The sequence below is a fragment of the Cuculus canorus genome, chromosome 6 (genome assembly GCF_017976375.1).
Source record: "Cuculus canorus isolate bCucCan1 chromosome 6, bCucCan1.pri, whole genome shotgun sequence".
Lineage (NCBI taxonomy): Eukaryota > Metazoa > Chordata > Aves > Cuculiformes > Cuculidae > Cuculus > Cuculus canorus.
Genome location: NC_071406.1, coordinates 40,390,070 through 40,412,797, shown reverse-complemented (window position 1 = coordinate 40,412,797; position 22,728 = coordinate 40,390,070). Strand labels below are relative to the sequence as shown.

General features: G+C 48.1%; 1 protein-coding gene across 8 annotated transcripts in view; it reads right to left on the bottom strand.

Moving 5' to 3' along the window:
• COL6A3 (collagen type VI alpha 3 chain) overlaps positions 1–22,728 on the bottom strand; it is a 67,618-nt gene that overhangs the window by 12,744 nt on the left and 32,146 nt on the right. For all 8 annotated transcript variants that reach the window (XM_054070614.1, XM_054070616.1, XM_054070617.1 and 5 more), the window contains 30 exons: positions 21,819–22,421; positions 20,803–21,405; positions 18,012–18,358; positions 17,567–17,645; positions 16,717–16,862; positions 15,073–15,165; positions 14,594–14,647; positions 13,555–13,626; positions 12,590–12,616; positions 12,426–12,470; positions 12,283–12,336; positions 12,053–12,115; positions 11,601–11,666; positions 10,882–10,935; positions 10,201–10,236; positions 8,575–8,637; positions 8,209–8,271; positions 7,327–7,389; positions 6,614–6,676; positions 5,808–5,858; positions 5,242–5,277; positions 5,080–5,142; positions 4,897–4,959; positions 4,223–4,255; positions 4,085–4,121; positions 3,966–3,977; positions 3,320–3,813; positions 2,584–2,683; positions 1,390–2,082; positions 175–283 (listed from right to left, as the gene is read on the bottom strand). In XM_054070614.1, the coding sequence (XP_053926589.1) occupies positions 175–283; positions 1,390–2,082; positions 2,584–2,683; positions 3,320–3,813; positions 3,966–3,977; positions 4,085–4,121; positions 4,223–4,255; positions 4,897–4,959; positions 5,080–5,142; positions 5,242–5,277; positions 5,808–5,858; positions 6,614–6,676; positions 7,327–7,389; positions 8,209–8,271; positions 8,575–8,637; positions 10,201–10,236; positions 10,882–10,935; positions 11,601–11,666; positions 12,053–12,115; positions 12,283–12,336; positions 12,426–12,470; positions 12,590–12,616; positions 13,555–13,626; positions 14,594–14,647; positions 15,073–15,165; positions 16,717–16,862; positions 17,567–17,645; positions 18,012–18,358; positions 20,803–21,405; positions 21,819–22,421 (4,285 nt within the window). The remainder of the gene's footprint in view (positions 1–174; positions 284–1,389; positions 2,083–2,583; positions 2,684–3,319; positions 3,814–3,965; positions 3,978–4,084; positions 4,122–4,222; positions 4,256–4,896; positions 4,960–5,079; positions 5,143–5,241; positions 5,278–5,807; positions 5,859–6,613; positions 6,677–7,326; positions 7,390–8,208; positions 8,272–8,574; positions 8,638–10,200; positions 10,237–10,881; positions 10,936–11,600; positions 11,667–12,052; positions 12,116–12,282; positions 12,337–12,425; positions 12,471–12,589; positions 12,617–13,554; positions 13,627–14,593; positions 14,648–15,072; positions 15,166–16,716; positions 16,863–17,566; positions 17,646–18,011; positions 18,359–20,802; positions 21,406–21,818; positions 22,422–22,728) is intronic.

Below are 22,728 nucleotides of genomic sequence, written 5' to 3'. Positions count from 1 at the left end.
GATGGGGCAGCCCCCACTGCTCTGGGCAACCTGGGCCAGTGCCTCAACACCACCTTCACAGGAAAAAGAATTCTTTATCATTGAAATGCTTTCACTTATTTTTCTTCCAAGCAGGGATTTTCCAAGACGGGCTGTTAGGAAAGATCATTCTCTTGCAGACAAATCACTACTTACACGGCTTTCTGCCCAGTGTTTACAGGGCTCTGGCTGTTGGTTTGCTGATCGCTCTGGAACCGCTCGCACTGTTTCTTTACCTCTGGAGACGGGTAGAAGGCAAAGTCACCTAGAGACAGAGAGAGCCTGGCATTAAACGCTGGCGTTGAGGACGGTGGTTCCCTACCAACACTATGTTATATATATTTCTTTTTGATTTAAAAAAAAATGACTCTTCTCTTCTTGCTTACTATAGGATACCCCTTGACATTTGGTGTGGTTACTGCAGCATCCTGGGCTGGAATAGATTTGCTATTCCAATTTACAAACACAAAAGCAGTAACTACATGATACCAGAGGGCTGTGTCTTAGTCCGTCACATGTAAACAGTTTTCTTACAACGAGGCACTTCTGAACATGCAGTTAATGTTTTTTTGTCAAATGCTCCGAGTAAGTGGTAAATGGAAAAAGCAAACTGAGAAAACCTAAATATTTATTTTCAGGCAAAGATATGCTTATGTTTCCTTCTTGTTTAGTGCAAACCCACTGAATCACTGGTTTATTAGCCCTGTAGATTGGCTTTCCTAGAAAAGGTCCTTGTTGGTCAGGTCTGCTTAGGACTTCTGGCAGCTGGTTCTGGCTGGAGATCCAGCCTGGGGTTTCTAGCAAAGCCAAGATGCAAATTTTCAAGGTGCACATCCCAAACACAGCAGTAATATTTATCCCCGAGCAAAGAATCCTGTTCATCTGGTCCTTGAATCTGCCTACCGCAAATCCATCTCAGCCTGAGCTGCCTGCGTGTTTATGCTGAAGTTGGAAAGAAAGGTTTGCAGGGTGTTCGGGTAGTGTGGGTTAGCGTTAGCAGGCTGCTGGGCTGCAGAGGGCTATGGGACATGTTGCAGATGTGACCAGGCAGGATTAGGTCAGATCCCACACATGAGCCCACGGAGACTGAGTCAAGCCAGACAGATACGCTAACTCTACTTGGCAGACCAACAGACTGCGTGGGATGGCCTGGGGAGGCCAAAATGAAAAGTAACCAGATATACCAGCAACAAACAGACCAAACAGTACAGAATATATAAAGATTAACCTCAGTGGGCCCCACTGCCCAAATCGGAGATCAGGCTATAGACCACCCAGCCAAGAGGCAAGTAGACCAGACCTGGCAGAGTAACATCTTTGAGGACACGTTGCCCATTCCATAATACTTTGGCTGCGAGATGTTATACTTACTTCTGATAAAAGATGGCAGCAGTCTCCCAAAGCGTAGTAAGGGCTCTTCGTGAAGCTCTCCTGGTTTATCAATCAATTTGAAGAACACATCATTTGGCTCACTAGCTAGGCTATAGATATTCTTGGCATTCACCTTCCTTCCAATGCCCAAGACAACAAAGAAGTAACCTTTGCATTTTGCTTCAATAACAACCCTCTGCAGGTACTCAAGTTCTTGTTTATTCACTTTTCCGGTCATCATTAGAACTATGACTTTTAGATCCCGAGGGTTTGGTGCACTTTCAAAAATATGAGCCATTGTGTGTTCAATTGCACTTCCCATGGCCCTTGTGCCATAGAGCTGGGTCATTTGGTTGTGAAGGTAATTCACGATCTTCTCTTTGGATCCATAATCAGTTAGTGAAAACTCAGTTTTCACTGGTGGGAAGCTCGAGTTGGTTTCATATTCATAAGGAGCTTGCTGGAGAACTGCCACTCTTGCGTGATGTTGAGACACTTTTGGCTCAGAGCTGATTTCCAGGTTACTTACGAGGTAAGAAATATACTTCTTCATCTCACTGAACTGCAGAGGGGTGGTGGACTCTGAGCTATCCAGGATGAAGGCTATGTCAGTGTCTATGTCTGTAGGGGCTGCCCTTCTGTCTCTGAATACAGGTCTCTGACTACCACAGGTGGGATCGGGGTCACACACATCTAGGAAAGAAATAAGTAGGTTTCACCTCAAGGAAGTGAAGATGACACTCCCTCGTCATTGTAAAAATATCTTGTGTCATATGAAATACTATCAAGCCATGGACATTCACTTGCTCATTACTTGATACCAAACCAATTTCATTCCAAAACACAATTAGTTATGCATTTAATATTTCACACGTTCCTTTGTCCAAAGGGATCCCTGAAGTGCTCTGCCATAAACGGTATAAGGCCATATTTCAGAGCGTTTACTTGTTGGTATTTGGGTTGTAAAAGTGGAAACCATCCAAAATAGGAGTTTCTCTTTACAAAGCGGAGAATGCCCAGCAAGCCTCATTCACAATGCCTATGTTTCTGCTCAGCCTAAGAATATGAACCCTTTGTCTTCGGCATCAAAAGGGCTGACTTCCAACTGGGCTTCCCTTCTGCACTACTGACAACCGACGGCTGCGTGACCGGAAGGATTTGGCAACTATCTAGAGGAGAAATTGAATTCTTTACCCAGACAAATGTGACAAGTCAAGAGCCTCCGGATAGTTTCGTTCAGCTGACTGCCACTGGTTGGAAGAACAATTGCATGTCCAACGGCTGTATTGTTGATCTGGTTAGATTCAAACAGAAAAACATAGTGTTAGCAATGTTGCTTTCTGTTATTCGCAGCTCAAAGTAGTGGAAGGCAATCCGCATCTCTAAGGGATTCTCTACCCAGCACGCTGCTTTTGGTGGATCCCATTGGAGGAGCCTAATTCCCCAACGTCAGCTAGTGGAACTATTTTAGAGACATAAACCGCAAGAAAAGGGTCAAGCGCTCGAACCAGTGCTCAGCATGCTCATCTGGGGCTTTTTTGTTCCTTTAAAACTCTCTACTATTCTCTCTTTCTCCACCAACGGTACTTCTACCTTCCCATCCTTCACATTTGTGTCTCAATCAGACCTTTTTGCTAGGATAGCTGTCTTTTCTTCCGTTTCAGACCACACCTGGCACCCTGGGCCATGTTCTGGGAAACAAATGACTCATCATAAGCTCACTCGCATTTCACAGCGTGCGCCGTGTTTTGGGTTTCTCTCCTAGCAGACACGCTGGATGATTTTGGCCCGCAACGCGTTCTCCGTGCTAAGCATTTCAAAGGTCTGTGGAAGCCAACTACTGCCTGCGGGAGCCAACACCATCAATCTCCCCAGCAAAGTAGAATAAGATCGTGAGCAGGAAAGGACAGAAAGGATGAATAACCCCAACCTCAAGAGCTCTGGTGAGAACCGGGTCCTGCCTGCTGGTGAGGAACACTGGCGTGACCCCAGCATCGTAGAGTTTCAGCACGGCATCGTTGAGCTGTGGGGAGGCTCTTGTGTCCCCGTTGCTGAAAAAAACAGCCACCTTCCTCATAAGGAAGCCGCTTCGGGCACGCTTGAAGGTATTCCTGGCCACAAAGGACATAGCGGTCTCCAGGCTGCGTGGCTTCGTGGTCAGGGTTGCCTGGAAGTTTTGGATCTGCTGGAGGAGGCTTGATTTCTTCCTGGCATCAGCAAAGCGGATCTCTGTGGTGACCTCATTGTTGTAGGTGACCAGAGCTACGCGGGCACCTCGAGGACAGTTGCTCTCAGCAATTGTTAAGTTGTTGACCACTCTGAGCACGGTTTGCTTCATCCTGTTGAAAACATCCCTCACGACGCCTGAAGAGGTGTCGATAGCGAAGGCCAGCTCGGTTGGGAACACCGGGCACTCCTTGGGACCTACCAGAAACACGTATTAGGAGCAAATAGTGCCCCAAATAGCTGTCGGGGTGCAAGCACCAGGTCCTCAGCGGGGGTAAATCATTCATACTGCATACATGGGGAGAGAAACAACTCAGGCACACGGGTTTAAAGAACTGAAGGTGACTTACCGTAGCAGCAAGCTGCGGAAAAAAGGGGGAAAAGCAGCAGTTTGGTCAGTGTCATTTGTGTAACATGATGGGTACACAAGGGGAGAGACGGGGAATTAGCAAAGCACTGATGTACTCACGGCATTTGTCTTTGATATTCCGCACAAGCGCACATTGCTTTTGAAAATGAAATGTGGGAGAGAGAAAGGGAAACATAAGACACGAGACACAGCCAACAAAAGAGGATTTCAAAATGAGAGAAACGATGCCACACTTACATCTCTGGATTCTCCTTTGTCGCCTTTGAGTCCCTGTTTAAAAACCAGAGTAAAATTAAGCGTGATGTTTATTTTCAGGGCGCCCCGTGAATGCAGTTGGAATAATTATTTAACTTCGAGTCGTGCAGAAGCTAAGGGGAAACCTACCCGGTTTCAGTTGTCTTTCCAACAACAAGGGGAAATGTTTTCCCCTGTGAGGAGTAAACCTAGCTCAGATCAAATCCAAACGGGACATTTCTGTTGCTGTATGTTCATGTGCAAAGCAAGCCAAGTCGCCTTGGCCTTTGTAGGGTGCTCTGTGTCAGGTTTGGTTGTGGACCATACCCTGTGTGGGATGGTAAATGATAAGAAGAACTTCCTGGAAGGACCCATGGGAAAATCCTACTGTCTGATAAGATCCTGTGTCCTGACTTTTTCCTTCTGCCATGCTTTGCGGTTTAAGCGTAGGTGAATATTTATCAATGATAAACAGCTAGTTAAGAATTCTCAGAGAAATATCCAAGACAAAAAAAAAAAAGAGGAATTTGTACAACTTGAAATGAGCAGGAGATGGAGGTGGGCTTATTTTTCAACCCCTGGCACCAATAGGGACCACTTCATTTCTCATAGAGGCAATCGGGAGTCTCTCTAAGGAGGAAGCCAAAGGGTCCATCAGCAATACAGCGAACACTTACAGGTGGTCCGGGGTATCCAACCTCTCCTTTCTGCCCAGGTGTCCCAGGTTCTCCTGCATTTCCCTAGAGAGAGAGAACGAGAGCAAAGAAATCCTCTCCATAAACATCTTCATGAGGAGTCCCGGAAATCAACTTTCAGGCCATTCATGCAGAGGGGAAAAAAATTCTCATGGTCCAACTTACTCTGCGGCCTCTGTTTCCTTTAGGGCCAGGGCCACCAGCAACACCGCGGTCACCAGGTCCACCCTGGAAAAGCACAAACAACAGCTCTAGATCTGCACAGGACTATAGGAATAGGATACAGTGCTTGGAAAATGAATGCATAGCTCACAGGCTGAACCATACCTTGGGCCCGGGGTAGCCGACGAAGCCGCGTTCTCCCTGAAACAACACAAGGGTTTCTGTGAATATAGGAGATTAGGAAATGAACGTGATTCTGAAGGCAAGTCTATAACAACTGAAGGAATTAAATGATGGAGGAAAAAAGAGAGTGAGACTGTAAATTCATTGTTTGTTCCTCACACAATTAACAGAAAGCTACTCTCTTTAGCCTTTGAGGAGAAAATTGATCCTCTAAGGCTAATTTCAACTGTAGACGAGCTACAGAGACGCTGGCATATCGTTTTCCAAGTCCCACAGGCGTTCAAAGGGCCTTCTGGCTCGCAGGCACAAAGAGATTGTACCTCCTCCTTGATTTGGGCTGGCAAAACCAAGGCAAGGACAGAGAGAAAGGTTTGAAGAGTCTTGCCTGATGTTCTCACCAGGGGGCACGTAGGGTTGATTTTTGTCCCTGTATATGTCTGACTTCACCCAGGTTCTGCCCTTGCCCATCTTGCACTGGAGACCTTGGCTGCTTTCTTGTCCTTGGTAACTCGTGGTGGTAAACACACACATGCTGAGCACATACATACCTTTCTGCCTTTAGGACCTGGGCCACCAATTCCATCTCGTCCATCATCACCCTGAAATTGGAGAGAAAGTCACCAATATGCAGTCATATGGGAACAGCTTAGACCTCAGCAGCATCGATAGAAAGAACCCACTGATGCCACAGGCCTTCGAGAAGTCCTCTGTAGATGAAATTATTGCAAAGGGAAAAAGCACAAGAAGGTGGTGCCAAAACTACAAATCTGACTTAAAACTTGCTTATTATAAATACATAACGTATAAAACCCAGGTGGGAGTCAGCAATGGGAAGCAGGTTAGGAGGTCAGTCAGTGCTAGGGGTTTATAGCCGTACCTGACCCAAGCTTGTCCTCCCTTGCTTTGCACAAAATATTTTAGCCCAGCTGCCTCCTCATTATACAGAGTAATGAGGATCAGGCCCCAGGAAAGGGCTTACTCAGTCCATACGTCTCTTTTGTAGGATAGTTTGAACCAGCACACGGAGTCAGTTCGGAGCGTCCGCTCATGCATCACGCAATAAGCCAGGACAAAGCCAAGCAACTCTCAACAGCCTTTGCTCTCCAGACTGATCTCTGAGACGTCAAAAGTCACTTGGAGTGAATATAATTCAACCCCTCAAAGGGACTACGCTCAATTGTGCTCATGCCAGGCTCAAGACGTAAGACTGTTCTCCCTCTCTCATATTGTACTATGAAGGATGCAAAGACCATAAGGTAGCTAAACAATCTGCTGTGAAGGTCCGGGGCCTGTTTGCTGCAGGAGATGGTCCAGCCCAGCATCCTGAAAGGTTTGAGCGTGTGGCCACACTTACCATCTCTCCTCGTGGCCCTGGCTGCCCATTTGGCCCTCTGGGTCCAGGGTTCCCAGGCTCACCCTGAAAACAGGAGCATCTGTTAAAGCACGTGCTGAAACTCCGGGCAACTCTGAGCCTTTCCTATCCCGTCTGCACTGATTTCTTTAGATAGACCGGTCTGGAGTGGTCCTTGCAGCAGAAAGTCATGGCTGGACCTGCACGGCCAGCGACGCTCTACAATGCCTGTTCTTCAGTGGGACCTTAAATGATTTCAGGAAAGCTGAGCAATGGGATGCAGGAGACCCACCACAAGTTGGGTGCAAAAATGAAAGCTCCCGAGCTCTGGGGATTTTTTTCCAATGCAAATGGACAAGTTGAACAGCCATGGAAATGAATCAGTGTGTGTGAATCCGGAGAGATAACCCATATGGAGTGTCCGGAGAGATCAGCACAACCACCTTCACATGCAGGTACCAGCTGAGAATCCATCCTGGAAAATTAACTGGGAATCTCAGTTACTCAAGTATTTTTGCCTCTCCGTTCAATGAAATGGGAGGCCAATGAAACTACAAAAGCTCGGACCTTGCTCTGCTCCACACAGTGCAATCCAGTGAAGACAAGCTAAATTTGCCCCAAGATGCTAAACTCCAGTATTTTTTTAAGATCACTCCTATCTGGAAGGCTTTCATTGCTGTTTCAGCTGCTGACGTCCCATGCTCGTCAAGACATACCTTTTGTCCTGGGGGACCGATCCTGCCCCGCTCTCCTGGGGTTCCTGGTGGTCCACTACCAGCCTGGAACAGAAATGGGAGAGGCAAGTTGGCAACATGTAAATAAAACAGGGTGCCAAAAAAGAGGAGTTTGGACAACCATAGAAATTATGTATTAACTGCTAAGGTTCATCTCTCTCAAAGCATCTGAAGAAATTCAATCCTCTTAAGTCATAGCTGAGAAGAGCTGAAGGACCAGGTCAGGCGTATGCAAATATCAGCAGCAATCTGTATTGTCCCTCCTGGAAAAGGTGTAAACGGGAGTGGCCAAGTCCTTCTCAGGATAGGGAAAAGCAAGGTGTGTCTGGCTTTAAGGCCATAAGTCCTGCTGGTGTGTGCAGCCGGAGAGGGAAATATGAGCATGGTGGTACTCAGCATGCGTATGAGATGGTCTTGCTCTGCCCTCAGAGGTTAAAATATCATGGAGTATGCCCTGCCAGTCACTCAGAGATCTTTACTTTCGAAACATCGTAAAATATAATGGGCCAGACACTGAAGTTCTGACCCCAGAGTGGCTGCTTCTAAATCTTTCTCTTTTGTAACTCTTGCTCGAGAAACATTTGGCATAAATTGAGAGGAGGATTGTACTGAAAGTGTGTTATAAGAGAGGTAAAGCCCTGGAGAGGGAAAGGAGGAGACATAGAATAGAATAATAGAGTGGTTTGGGTCGGAAGGGATCTTAAATTCCATCTGGTTCCAAACCCCTGCCATGGGCAGGGACACCTCCCGTTGGATCATGTTGTTCAAAGCCTCCAGATATATTGACTGCATCTTATTAGGTCAGCAACGTGTTCGTGCTGAACACAGCTGGCCCAATGACCGAAAAGAAGCAGAAAGGTTTACCCTGGGTCCAGGAATGCCCTGCTCTCCTCTTATGCCCGGTGTGCCAATCTGGCCAGGCGGACCCTGTGCGGTGAGAAAAAAGAGACTGTATCAAAAAACACAGGCAGAAGCACACCAGTGCTACGTGAGACCGCAAGGGGAGGAAACACTGCAGCGCCTAAGAGATGGTTTTCAAACACCTCACACCTTGGGTGGCACGAATGCAATGGCAGGCTTGACATCCCACGGCAGGACAGCCACAGTGCACCCAAAAATACCCAAACCTCCACAGTCCTCACTACTTAGACTCTTTGAAGAAGCAACTGCGAGGCAATATCGCAAGACCATCACGGTGTAAGACATTTACTTTGGTGTAAGCTCACGTACCTGTGGCCCTCTCAAGCCTTGTTCTCCAGCAGGCCCTGGTTGACCGAGTGAGCCCTTGGTACCCTTTAAGGAAAAACAGAACAGTGATGGGTAGTGCACAGGGGTACGTGATGTTGTGGTTTGAGTTAAATTGGGGTCAGTTTTACAGAATCACAGAATCACAACGTTGGAAAGGAACCACTGGATCATCGAGTCCAACCATTCCTAACACTCCCTAAACCATGTCCCTCAGCACTTCATCCACCCGTTCCTTAAACACCCCCAGGGAAGGCGACTCGACCCCCTCCCTGGGCAGCTGTTCCAGTGCCCAATGACTCTTACTGTGAAGAATTTTTTTCTGATATCCAACCTGACCCTCCCCTGGCGGAGCTTCAGGCCATTCCCCCTTGTCCTGTCCTCTGTCACTTGGGAGAAGAGCCCAGCTCCCTCCTCTCCACAACCTCCTTTCAGGCAGTTGTACAGAGCAATAAGGTCTCCCCTCAGCCTCCTCTTCTCCAGGCTAAACAACCCCAGCTCTCTCAGCCGCTCCTCGTCAGACGTTCTCCAGCCCCTCACCAGCTTCGTTGCTCTTCTCTGGACACACTCCAGAGCCTCAACATCCTTCTTGTGGTGAGGGGTCCAGAACTGAACACAGTACTCAACGTGCGGTCTCACCAGTGCCGAGTACAGAGGGAGAATAACCTCCCTGGACCTGCTGGTCACACCATTTACGACGCTAACTTGGTCTCGCCTAAGTAACTTCATTTTCTAAATGCAAATTGTAAGGGTCTCACCCTCTTCTGTGACAGCTGATGCCCAGAGAGGACCCGATCTGTCTGTTTGCACCTAATCCTGGATGTGTGCGTTCCTGAATCCCGTTCCTTCCTGGCCATGGACCCATTTCTTTGTGTCTGCTCTATAGCATTTGTGGCGATGGACAGTAGTGAGGGGTGGGGGCACAATCTTATATGTTTGTATATATTTTATTGCTCTCTAATTACTTTCATCATCATTATTATCATTATGATTATTACTTAATTAATTAAAGTTGTAGTTTTAGTTTCCAACCCACAAGTCCTTTTCCTCTCATTTTCCTTTCCCTAAGGTGTGTGCGGTGGGGGGTGATGGAACGGGGAGTTCAATTGCACTGATTTAGCTGCCAAAATTAGCCTGGTCAGGGCTAAACCACGATACATGATCGACAACGTGGGGAGGGAAAAGAGATCTCAGGGCATCTACAGCTGCATAAGGAGCAAGGAAGAAGAGCTGCTTGGAGTATTTTTTTGCAGAACATGGTTATAGCGGAGAACGAACACAGAATTGGTGGGGTAAATTTTCTCCTGCAATCAACAGGCACCAATCATCTCCTTTATGCTTTGGCTCCGTTATGCTGCTCCAGCAGCACATGGAGACCAAGCCCCTGAGCAGGGAACACCGCAGAGGACACGCAGTCCTAAGCACATGGATGGTTGGTTTTGCATCGAGTCCAGCAAGGAGCTTAGAGAGAGATGGAAGGAAATCTGGGAGAGAGAAGGCAGAGAAGAAGAGCAAAGCCCACGTGCCTCTTCTCTTGTCACTCTCTGGGCGCTGTGGCTGCCTGGGCAGTGACATGGCACGAGCGGAGGTGTCATTGCCATCACCACTCACCTTAACACCTATTGCTCCTCTCCGTCCCGTCATACCCTGTGAATGAAGACACAGTGAAACTTGTTATGCAAGGATGAAAGCGCAAGTTTCTCCGTTGGTTTTAGTTCCATGTACTGCTGCTTCTTTTACTTTAAAATTATGTTTGAATAATTCAAACGACTGGGGAGAAAGGGAGGGAGAGAGAAACGCACATGGCCAGCACTCTTAAACCCAACTTTGCCACATTTTCTCCTTCCTCGCTTCCCCTAACGCTCCATCGCACAGGTGAGTTCCTCTCTCACGCATGCAGGAGCGCACCGAAGCCCCTGGGCCATGTGTCCCAAGGGACAGGAGGCAGTGGAGCAGCAGGAAGCACATCCCCAGACATCTCAGCTACACCAGCTCCAGTTTGGGGCTTGCCTTTCAAAAACCAGCAGCCAAAAGCAGTTGCATGATCCAGAGTAAATCAGCTCCACTGATCTGAGCACCGAGTTACTTGTGTGGGAATAAATTCAGGATTTAACCTTAAAGGTCTCTACAAACCAGCAAACCACCAGGCATTTTCCTTTTGAGGATCTGGGGTGGGGGGCTTGTAGATTGAGCTTCTGGCACTTGTGAAACAAAACACATGGGAAGGCAGGAGGGAAAACGTTATCGTCAGTCTGAGCTTGGCCCGTGCTGGCTGCTGGTCTGGCAGCTCACCTTCCTCCCGACTCCACCTTCTTGGCCCTCCGGCCCTGCCTGTCCTGGCTCTCCCTAAGGGAAAAAAAACAAAAAAATCACATGAGAGCCCTGAGATGAACAGGCACCAGGAAAATATCTTCAGTTCTCAAAAATTGGATCCTTTCACTCTCTCACACAAGCTACTTGATATTCCAGCATGAGTTGGAAATCCTTCTAACAACTCGCAGAGATTTCCGTCAAGTTTCTGAGCTAGGACAATGAGTTTAAGAAACTTGAACCTTTTTGGCAGCATCCTCTTTTCTTACTTTCTCTGTCTCATCGTAGAATCATATCATAGAATGGTTTGGGTTGGAGGGGATGTTAAAGCCCATCCAGTTCCACCCCACTGCCATGGGCAGGGACACCTCCCACTGGATCAGGGGCTCCAAGCCCCATCCAACCTGGCCTGGAACACCTCCAGGGATGGGGCAGCCACAATTTCTCCGGCAACCTGAGCCAGGACCTCACCCCTCTCACAGGAAAACATTTCTTCCCAACATCTCATCTCAATCTCCCATGTTTCAGCTTAAAACCCTTCCCCCTCATCCTATCTCTGTGCTTCCTGATCAAGAGCCCCTCCCCAGCTTTCCTGGAGCCCCTTTCAGTCCTGGAAGCTGCTTTAAGGTCTCCCTGGAGCCTTCTCCTCTCCAGCCTGAACAACCTCAGCCAAAAAGCAACAAAAGACAAAGAAACTTTACCATTGGTCCAATTTCACCCTTTTGCCCTCTGGTCCCCCGTTGAGTATTATCAGCTCCTGAATCTCCCTGAAAGCAACAGAGCAACAAGAAACATCTGTGTAAGTGGGACACAGAAGTCAGACATCGCAAATGTCTCTGCTCAGAAGAAATATTTTTCATTTTTTTTCTCTTTTTTTGACTGAATTAGATGAAGTAGTCTTGGTGTCCTCAGACATACAAAACATTTCAACTGAGAAATAATATTATTGAAGAAGAGGAAGGGGAGCGTTGGTATAATGAAACAGTAACTGAGAGGTTGGTCAAGAGTTGTGACACACGTTGTCTCCAAATCCTCACTCTGTCTCTGGACCTGTCAAGCAGCATTTAGTGAGCTTGAGTGCACGCTTGCAGGTGACCCCCAGGACTGGTGGAAAGTGGGTGGAAAATCAAGAAGATGCCTTAGCAGTATTTACCGGGTCTCCGCGGAGCCCGCGGTCGCCTCGTTCTCCTCGTTCACCTTTAACTCCCTTATCACCCTGTGGGAAAAGACAGTGAGGTAAGTGAGAGCAGCCCTTGCCTGCCAAAAGCATCTCTGCCCAGGTCTTCAGCCCCGAGGTGAGAACGATGGCTTTCCAGCCTCCCCTGCCTCAAATCCACCTTTTCACCATCACGTAACCCCATCATAAACGTGATAAAAGCCTACCCTCCTGCCTGGAGATCCTTTCTCTCCAGAGAGGCCTGGCAAACCCTTGTCTCCCTACAAAAGAAAAGCATTTTAGAAGAACGTTTAGCACTTTTGGGGTCTCACAACTTATTATAAAGAGAAAAGCAATTAAAATGACTGACCTCTTCTCCATCAATGCCATCCAGACCCATTTCTCCCAGTTCACCCTGCAGAAGAGAGGAAAAACGGGCAAATGCTCACAGAGAGAAAGCCGAACGAGGAGGGGGATACCAATGTGTCCACACACTCACGCTCACCACTATGGCATGAGGAAATACCTCCATACCTTCTCTCCTGGGAATCCTCGAGAGCCCTAAAGAGATAAGAAAAAGGAGTTACTCTGTTTCTCCCAGTTCGTTGCTGTGGGAAGTGGTGGGGAAGAGGGGCTGTACTTGGTGGTAGACATAGAGCCAGGACAGAGGTAACCCCAGAGTTCAGCTGCCCCTTATCTCTGTTGTGCAGATCTTTTTCAACCGTCTCCTCAACACTCGTGCCAAGATGAGATATGCGCATCATGGATTATAGCCAGGACATCCAACAAAATGGTTTTCTCCTTAGCCACAACTCTTTCTCCACTGACTTTCTTGTCTCCCTGTACCAGTTTTTATATTAATCCAGATTCAGTCTGAGTGGCTTTGGCCAAGGTTGGACAGCTTTTTAAAGAGACTCAGTAGCTCAGCTGCAACTAATAGGCTCGGTTCATGCGCTCCTCTGCCAGAGGATCCTACGTCAGAGCAAATGATGGGAAACATCCCCTTAATATCACTGAGTATTTCACATAAATATTATAGGTTTCAACGCCTTTTCTGGCCTGTAGCACGGCTGCTGTCCTGAACACTTTGCTTAAGGCTCCTCTTTAAAGCACCAGCCATGGCTCACTTTTCTTCCCTCTCCCCAACAGCAGATTTCCACCCAGACACTGCCACAGCCCTAGGATAAAACATGCACACGCCACTTCTCCGTGGTTAGAACAAATCCATCTCTTCTCACACCTTTCCCCTAGAGCCAGACGGAAAAAACTAAATCAGTCTTCTCTGCAGATTGAGCCTGGGATTACCGGGCTGCCCTTTTGCTCTTCAGAGCAACACTGAAGCTATAAACATCTGCTGAAAGCCTTGGTGCTCGGCCAGGTGGACATCACCGCTTGAGTAGACTTGACGGCAACATCCTAGAGCAGCAGTGGTTGCCCCTCAGTGGTCTCCCACCAGCTAAACTCTTGTCCTGCTCCTTGCACGCTCCTTCTGAACATACCTTGGTTCCTCTGTGCCCAGGGCATCCCTGGAAACCCTGTGTCCCATTCACACCCGGCGGTCCACGTTCACCCTGTTGGAAGGCGGGGAAAATGCAACGATCAGTGTTTGCCTGGATGTGGAGGAGCTGGCTTGGAAGCACGGGAGCAAACAGAGCATCAGGTTTTGAAAGGTCAATGTCCAGCCTCTCCACCACCTCCTGCCTACAACCTTCAGCCCACAGAGGTCAGCTGCAATTCTTCATTGCTGAGAAACATCCTGGCCAAACTTTCAGATAGGAAAGAGCTTTATGAAACTTCTCCTTCAGAAATAAAATGACAACAACCTCAGACCTCTGCATAGATGTCAAATCCCATTCTGACCTTAAGGCCCCGGGGAGACTTTGCATCGCACGCGATATCTGACAGCAGCATTTGGCCCCTGCCTATGCAATTAGAGAAATAATGAGCACCGCCAGCGCTCCAGCCTTGGCTTCACCTCCTGGGCGTGATGTGTGGGGAGTTGTTTATTCCAGGGGTGATGTGGGATTCGTGAAGTAAGAGTTTGGATGAAACAGTGATAGTAAGAAGTCATGGGACTCATGTTGTCAGTCACTGTGATGGATGAAACATCCTTTCTTAGTCCCACTCTCCCTGCATTTGATACAGATAACTTTGGCATAGGGTGCAGCTTTAATGAAGTTGGGGGGTTTCTTTTGCTCGCAATCAACCTGCCCTGCTCACAGGTATTTGGGATCAGCTGCAAACATTCCCACCTGCATCAGAGGAATAGCACAGAGCTGGGTCACTTTAAATAGTGGGAGTTATTCCCCCAATCACATCTCCAGCTTTCAAGGAGCACCTTACTGACCTTCTCCCATGAGCAGCTGAGACCAGCAACTCTGGCCATCAGGCTGAGGAGACACAGTTCTCCTTGCTCTCTCATCTAACCCACCTCTGTATCTGCCACAGAAAATATTTAATGGAAAAGCCTCCAAATGCTTCACTATGGTGAGGTGCCTCATCTGAGAAGTACAATGGAGAGCCAGAGCAATCACTTACCGGTCCTCCTTCATCACCAGGATAGCCTCCATAGCCAAGTTCACCTGTGGCACCCTAGAAGATAATGGAGAGGATTCTGCATTTCTTTCACAGTTCTGTGATCTCCCTCTGAATTGATATTCAACATTTCCCTAGATGTGCACGGAGCAGCTGCTTGGTCATCTGTGTAATCAAGTTAACGAGAGCAACCACCTCCCCACCCTTTGACACCCCCGAACCGTTTCACTAAACTCTCCAACTCCTCCTCGAATACTTTCATCTCTGCCCTCTTGGTTGTTCTAAAACACAGAGGCTGTGAGGAAAGGGAAGAGCAAACAGCAGCTCTCACTTGCTGTGCATGGCTCAGGGCCAGTTTTAAAATGGGAGGGGAGTGGAGATGACCTCCCCGTTAACATCACCCAGTACAACGCACGCAACCTGCACATCACCAACCCGTCACCACCGTGGTGGACACTTCATCCTCATATGAAGCGCTCTACCTTTGGTCCTATTGGGCCTGGCACGCCTCTGTCCCCTCTCTGCCCTGAGCACTTGCACGGGACCTTGCAGCACGTCCTCTCCGCGATGTTGTCCTGCAGAAAAACACACACATGACACACGAGAAAGTGTTAGAAACCCGGCACAGCCTCAACACCATAACTCCTGCAAGCCCTTGGGTCTGTGCTCCTGTTCCAAGCATAGACTCAGAGAATAGTTTGGGTTGGAAGGGACCTTAAAGACCATCCAGTTCCAACCCCTCTGCGATGGGCAGGGACATCCCACTAGATCATGGCCCAAGGCCCCATCCAACCTGGCCTTGAACACCTCCAAGGATAGAGTTGGTCCAGCAGCGTTTTGGGATCTCTCTGCCTTGAAATGGCCAGGAGAGCAGGAGAAGGAGGTGTGCACCTCAAAAACTGGTTAAGTTGCATGGTTAGGAAGTGACAGCCAATGTTATCTTTCGTGTATGGACATCAGAGGCAATGGTTTCAATAAGAACGTTGTGGGGCAGAAGTTGTAGTGGGCGTTTAGGAGGCAATCAGTCCCCAGAGCACTGTCTGTCACCGAAGAGAGCAATCTCATCTCCAAAGAAACAAATCCAGTTTGTGGAATAAGCCATAAGAAAGTCATTTCAGTGAGTAGTTCCCCAGCAATCCGCAGGCTAAGAACAATTTGCGAGCACACAGCAAAAGAGGAAAAAAGAAGGAAAAAAAAATAAAAGAGAGATATGGAATCAGAGAAATCACATCTTGGTTTTGCATCATCCACTAGAAAATTAAAAAAAAGAATAAAAAATCACTTTCTTTGCCAAGTACATTGCTGGCTGCAAATGTTTCCTGCCAGCTTTGCACATTTACGTTTTGAAAGGCTATTGCTAGGCAACCGAGTTACGTGGAGATAGGCTGAAGACTAGCTTTTAGCCCAAACCCCACCGCTCGCTCCCAAGTGGCCACACTTTGATTTGCAGAGAAGGGCCCAGGAGGTTACCACAGGGATCAGTGGTTAAGCCCAATCTTATTAAATCTGCTGGAAAAGGTTATCAATTCTTGTAGCAGATGTGAAGGTTGGAGGAACTGGATATACCAGGGATGCTAGAAAATCGACTCGATGAGCTCAAGAGGGATTACCTACATGGGAGAGAAGTAAATCTATGAAGAAGGAAGGAAGGAAAACTCCTTCATCTGTTAAAAGCATGTCTGAAATACAAGCAGTGTATCAACTCGGGGAAAGAAACCTAGAAAGCAGTGCTTCTGCGAGAGATTTAGCACTGACAAGGCATGACAGTGCATTACCCACGAGCCTAAAAAAAGCCAATGGTATGAATATAGGCGGAGGGCAGGGGGTTTGGCATCCCTGCTTCTGATGGTATCTCATCCCATCCCATTTGACCTAATCCCATCTTGCTTTGTGCTGTCGCCTTGGCTGGAGTACAGCTTCTCCGGGAGTGGTATGAGATGAGTGCCATGATCTGTTCTTAACATTATTGACTGTGGCATCTGTAGAAAGAGCTGACGTGAGATAGGGAGGAGAGAGAACCAGAGCCAAGAGGGTGTAATTCAGCCATGGTTCAGCCCTGCAGGAGATCCAGCCGTCGGCTTTCCTCCAGCATTACAAGGCAGCAAAGCCTGTGCCAAGTTACTTACGAGCTGCTCTGCCAGCTCAAAATCCAAGTCCAGCAGATTAACTCTGAGCGGTCTGTTGTAGGTGAACCCACGACCAAACTCCAGCTGCATCACTTGGTCAAAATTGCTCACTCGGTCCAACCCAACGAAGATGAGAGCGTTGACACCTGAGAAAGGGGGAAGCAGAAGGGGCTGTGTGATGGGATGAAGTGCTCTGCAGAGCCTGCATGCCCTTCCCCATACGGATGGGGCATTCGTGGAATTTTAGAATGGTTTGAGTTGGAAGGGACCTTAGAGATCATCTAATTCCAAACTCCCTGCCATGGGCAGGGACACCTCCCAGTAGACCAGGCTGCCCAAGGTCCCATCCAACCTGGCCTTGAACACCTCCAGGGATGGGGCAGCCACAGCTTCCCTGGGCAACCTGGGCCAGTGCCCCACCACCCTTATGGTGAAGAATGTGCTCATTCACTCTAGTCCTACCACTACAAGCCTTTGTAAAGAGTCCCTTCCCAGCTTTCTTTTAGCCCCCTTCATGTACTGGAAGGTCACTATAATGTCTCCTTAGAGCCTTCTCTTCTCTAGGCTGAACAACCTTCTCTTCTGTAAGCCTGTGCTCATATGGCGGGTTCTCCAGCCCTCTGAATCATCTTTGTAGCCTCCTCTGGACCCATTCCAGCTGTTCCATATCCTTCTTATGTTGAAGATTCCAGAATTGGACACAATACTCCAGATGGTGTCTCACAATAGTGGAATAGAGGGGCAGAATCACCCCCCTCAACCAGCCCGTCATTATTTACCTCTTCAATGGTAAAATGGGCCACACGTTAACGTGGACTGTAATTGCTACCTTGAACAGTAAAAAAGTTACCTTCTGCATGCAAAGTAGATGACGCAGCCTCCAGCTCATCTATTGGGCCTTCTGCACCATCAGTAAAATGGATTATGATCTGGAAGAGGAGCAAATTTATGTCAGGACCCAGAATATTTCAGGTGTGAAACACAATCAATGTGCAACCTGAAGGGCCTTCTTCCAAGGGCTGTTTCATCTGAAAGGAGACAGGGGAATTGCTACACCCTTTCCAGGCCATGAAGTTTTGAATTTCTGGGCCAGATTTTGGTACATTGTACCACACAGGTGTTTGTTCCTAAAGAATAAACAGATAAAATCTGGACAGCACTGGTTTGCTCGTGGGTACTGGCTGCAATAAACGTATTTAATTTATTATGAATTTACAGTTACTTTGCCAACTAGAATACATTAGGAGTCATCTTTCCTGGCCAACACCATCCCAGCAGCCTTGGCTTTGACTTACCTTGGTGCTACCAGAGGGTGCGGATCTGAATTTGTTCAGGTAGGACCTCAGCGTATCTGCTGTGAGGAAATAGGGCCCGCGGGTGCGCATGCCTTGGAACCTCTCAAAGAGCTCAGGCTGGTACTCGGAGAAGTCGAGTCCCTCCACAGGTCCCCCCCGAGCCTGGGCCATGATGGCAACCCTGACGTTGGGTGCCTGGTTGCCAGTGCAGCTGATCTTCTGCATCTGCGTTATCCTGTTCAGCACAGACTCAACCCTGGACTCCAGACCCCTCTGGGAATTGAAGATATTCTGGCCAGGCCCAACGTCCGAGACATCAAAGCCAAGTATCACATCTAAGTCACAATCTGAAAGGGAAACGTAGAAAGAGAGGAGAGCGTCACTGTTGAAAAATCATACATTATTGCTTTCCTAATTCACAGAATCACCAGGTTGGAAAGGACCCATTGGATCATCGAGTCCAACCATTCCTAACACTCCCTAAACCATGTCCCTCAGCACTTCATCCACCCGTTCCTTAAACACCTCCAGGGAAGGCGACTCGACCCCCTCCCTGGGCAGCTGTTCCAGTGCCCAATGACTCTTTCTGTGAAGAATTTTTTTCTGATATCCAACCTGAACCTCCCCTGACGGAGCTTCAGGCCATTCCCTCTTGTCCTGTCCCCTGTCACTTGGGAGAAGAGCCCAGCTCCCTCCTCTCCACAACCTCCTTTCAGGCAGTTGTAGAGAGCAATAAGGTCTCCCCTCAGCCTCCTCTTCTCCAGGCTAAACAACCCCAGCTCTCTCAGCCGCTCCTCGTCAGACTTGTTCTCCAGCCCCCTCACCAGCTTTGTTGCTCTTCTCTGGACACACTCCAGAGCCTCAACATCCTTCTTGTGGTGAGGGGCCCAGAACTGAACACAGTATTCAAGGTGCGGTCTCACCAGTGCTGAGTACAGAGGGAGAATAACCTCCCTGGACCTGCTGGTGACCCCATTTCTGATCCAAGCCAAGATGCCGTTGGCCTTCTTGGCCACCTGGGCACACTGCTGGCTCATGTTATTCTGTTAGTCATTAGAGCATAGTCATTAGAGCATTAGTTATTCATTATTCTGTTAGTCATTAGAGAAGATGCTCTCTGCATCAAGGATTTCCACCGTTTGAGACACAGTGCCCTCAATGATTTAGCAGTGGACAGGTACAATTGGGCTTGATGATCTCAAAGGTCTTTTCCAATCTAGGGATGCTACGATTCATCCTTTCATCACAGCAATGATAACCTGGTAAATTCCGCTTCCCCCCAACCCGTGTGCTTAGGGTTGGGATAAGCCAATTAAATGAAATCCAATAGAAACCTGCATTTCAGCTACATGAAAAGCTGTTGCAACACTGTGCAAGTACCCTCTGCCCACACTGGAAGCCACCATCCTCCCGTCACAGGGATGTAGAAGGAGAAGGCAACAACCAGAGGACTGACCTGAAAGGTCCAGCTAGGATTTACACGCGATAGCTGGGAATTAGTGCAAAAAGAGGCATTGAAGGTGCTAAGAAGTCCAAGCTAAGAAGGCAACGCACGATACGCCTTTCTGCTTGAAGCCATCCTGCACTCGCCCAAGCTGCACATCGGTCTGGAGCACAGGGAAACGAGGCTGCTAGCTTCCTTCAGTCTGGATGCAACATCTCCTGCCTCTACGCGGTCTTTCAGGCGAGGAGGTGTTTGAAATGCTTTTGATATCAATCACACTAGCTCCGCACTTGGGAAACGTTCGTGGTTAACACCAGGAGCGGTTTGCTTTTCCCTGCACTCAGGTTTTTTTTATGCTGGCAGGAGCTGCTGCTCAGCTCCAGGCTGCTGTGGCACTCCTTCAGCTCCTCCAGAGATTCAGGAGATGCCTCTGCTCGTAGGTCAGAGGGCTGAGCCGCGGTCAGTTGTGCTGGGAGTAAGATTTGTTGAACTGTAGTAAGTTAAACCAGCTGCAGGGAGTCTGGCCCGACAAAAATATCAGTTCGCTTACTCACCCCAACTCCCCTAGCTTGGCTTCTGAAGTAGCCAAGGCAGAGGATTTCTTCTTAAGGCAATTTCACCTCAAAGTACAACCACTTGAGCCCTAACTTTTTCATATATCTGTCACGAGATCAAGCGGGCACCCTGGATGGTCTGGCAAGAGAAGTTATGGTTTCCATCACACCACGCGTGCCAGGGGATGAACAGCCAAGGACACCAAAATCATGTTGCTCAAAGCCTCATCCAGCCTGGCTTCAAACACCTCCAGGGATGGGGCAGCCACGGTTTCTCTGGGCAACCTGTGCCAGGGCTTCACCATCCTCACAGAAAAACATTTCTTCTTAATATCTTATCTAAATCTCCCATCTTTCAGCTTGAAACCATTATACCTAATGGTTTTGGCACTAAACAAGTCGACCACCAACTTGCATCGTGCTCCTATACATCTGGAGATGAAGGTAATGAGCCTTAGTCCAAAGGCAGCTAATGAAAGGACCTCCTCCTAAGTGGTAGTAGGAGGTCAGTGATTGAGCGCCTGCCTCAATATCCAAAATTCTTCCACCGTGATGGCACCTCTGTGGTGATGGTGCATCAGTGTTGGTGTACTGAAGCACACCAACAGGTAGCTGTTGTTTCAAAGGCTTGCAGCCTACCACAACACTTGTAGAGGAGGTCTGAGCCCATTCTGCACCTCAGGCTCCCAGCAAAGTGCAAGAGCAAGCGGCACAAGCCCATCAAAACACATTGGATATTAAAAGCCACCCTTGGGAGTGACCTGAGCACATTATATCAAAGCATCACGCTTACCTCTTGTAACATCTGTCATTCCTGGGCACAATTTCTCCTCCATAGCGGCTTCCAGCGTAACCAGGACCTGTTCGTTCAGCTCAGACAGTTCCTGGGCTGTGGCTGCTCTGAAACTCGTGGCACCATCACTGGCCAATCTGCTAACTTCCTTCAGGTCGATGTTTCTCACGCCGACGGCGAACACCTTGACACCTTTCTGCACAATTTCCGCGGAGGCACTTGGCCCATCATCTGAGGACTTCCCACCGGTGACAATGAAGGCAATCTGGGGCACCCTCTCATCGATTCGGCTGCCGGCCTCCTTCACAAAGTGATTTGCTTGGAGGTGCCTGATGGCTGCGCCAGTGTTTGCCACTCGGCCACCTTTGTAGATGACTTTGTTGATGGCATCTAAAATCTGAGGTTTAGTGGAGTAGTCCTTGAGGAAAAACTCATCGGTGACATCTGAATTGTACTGGGCCAGTCCTACCTGGATGGAGTCTCCATCCCTATAAATGGCATCCACCACAGAGTAGACAAACTGAAGAACTTCTTGGAAGTTATCTCTCCCCAGATTGATGGAGCCATCCAGCAAAAACACAATGTCAGCCTGTTTTTTACCTCCTGAAAAGATTACAAAGAAAGCACAGTTATAAATAATTGTAGCATCTACAATATTTAAGCCACTTAGCACTTTGTGAACTAACACCGTGTTCCTCTCTTCTTTCTGCCTTTTCAGTTTCATCGGTCTTCGGTAGGATTTTACATCCATACAAGAAGAGAGGTTTTATACAACGTGTTTATCACACTTCATACAACATTACTCGGTTTTGTGATAGATGCCTTAATCTCATTTCTAATTTATTTCTATTCTTTCTGCTCAACAAGATCTTGTTCAAAGACTTCTCTAAAGCATCGTGACTAAGTGGTTGGGAATCAAGAGATGGCTTTTTGTTCAGCATAGGATCACTTTTACACCATAAAAATTCTATCTCTGCTCTGTCCAGAATAGATGACAGGATGAACAGCAGTCTTACCAGGTATTAGATATCCAGGGGTTTCTGTTGTAGGTATCGGAAGCTCTTCAAGAATACTCTGCAAGCTCTTTTCTAACGTTGGGAGTCCTGAGAAGTCCTGTACCACAAGTACACGCTCGGGATCATTGGTAATGACCTGCAACTGACCCCTATCCACATTCCTGGCTCCAACACCCAGAGGTTTAATGCTCGTTGAAGTGATCACATTAGCAGGCCTGCTCACGTCATCCTGGGACCGGTCTCCAAGGATGACGATGAGGTGCTGGGGCACTCCATCTTCTATCCTGCTCCCCGCAGACTTGATGAAGTAGTTCTTCACCACGTAGTCTAAGGCTTTGCCAGCATTCACAGGGGACCCCCCTCTAAGCCTCAAGCGGCGGATGGCTTGCAGGACGGCATTTTTGGTCTTGTGGGTCTTCAGGAAGAACTCAGGGAAGACGTTGTTGCTGAACTGCACCACGCCAATCTGCACTTTGTTTGGCCTAACTTCCAGCTGCTGAACAATTCTGCTGATGAAATCCCGAATGTGAGCAAGCCCATCAGGCCTAACGCTGTCGGAGCTGTCAATGAGGAAGACTATGTCCTTTTCATCACCGGAAATGTCTGCAGGGAAGCAAGGAGAGAGGAAATCACTTGTGTGCCAGACCTCGCTTAAGCTTTGCTGGAGGATTTTCCATGCTATTTGCTCTTGTGTGATGTATAGCATATTTTAGCCACCTGTAGGTATGGTGCTATGAGGAGCCTCTCCAGAAGGACATGCAAGTGTGCACGTGGGTGTTAACGGTCTGCTTAATATTTGAAGCATGCATTACGCAGACCCTTATCTGTTTCACTCATTAATGCTTTCCTCTGGATTTGTCAGTGTGTTCGGCTTAATTTTATCCCAGATTTACGTCTCTTTCCTAGAGAG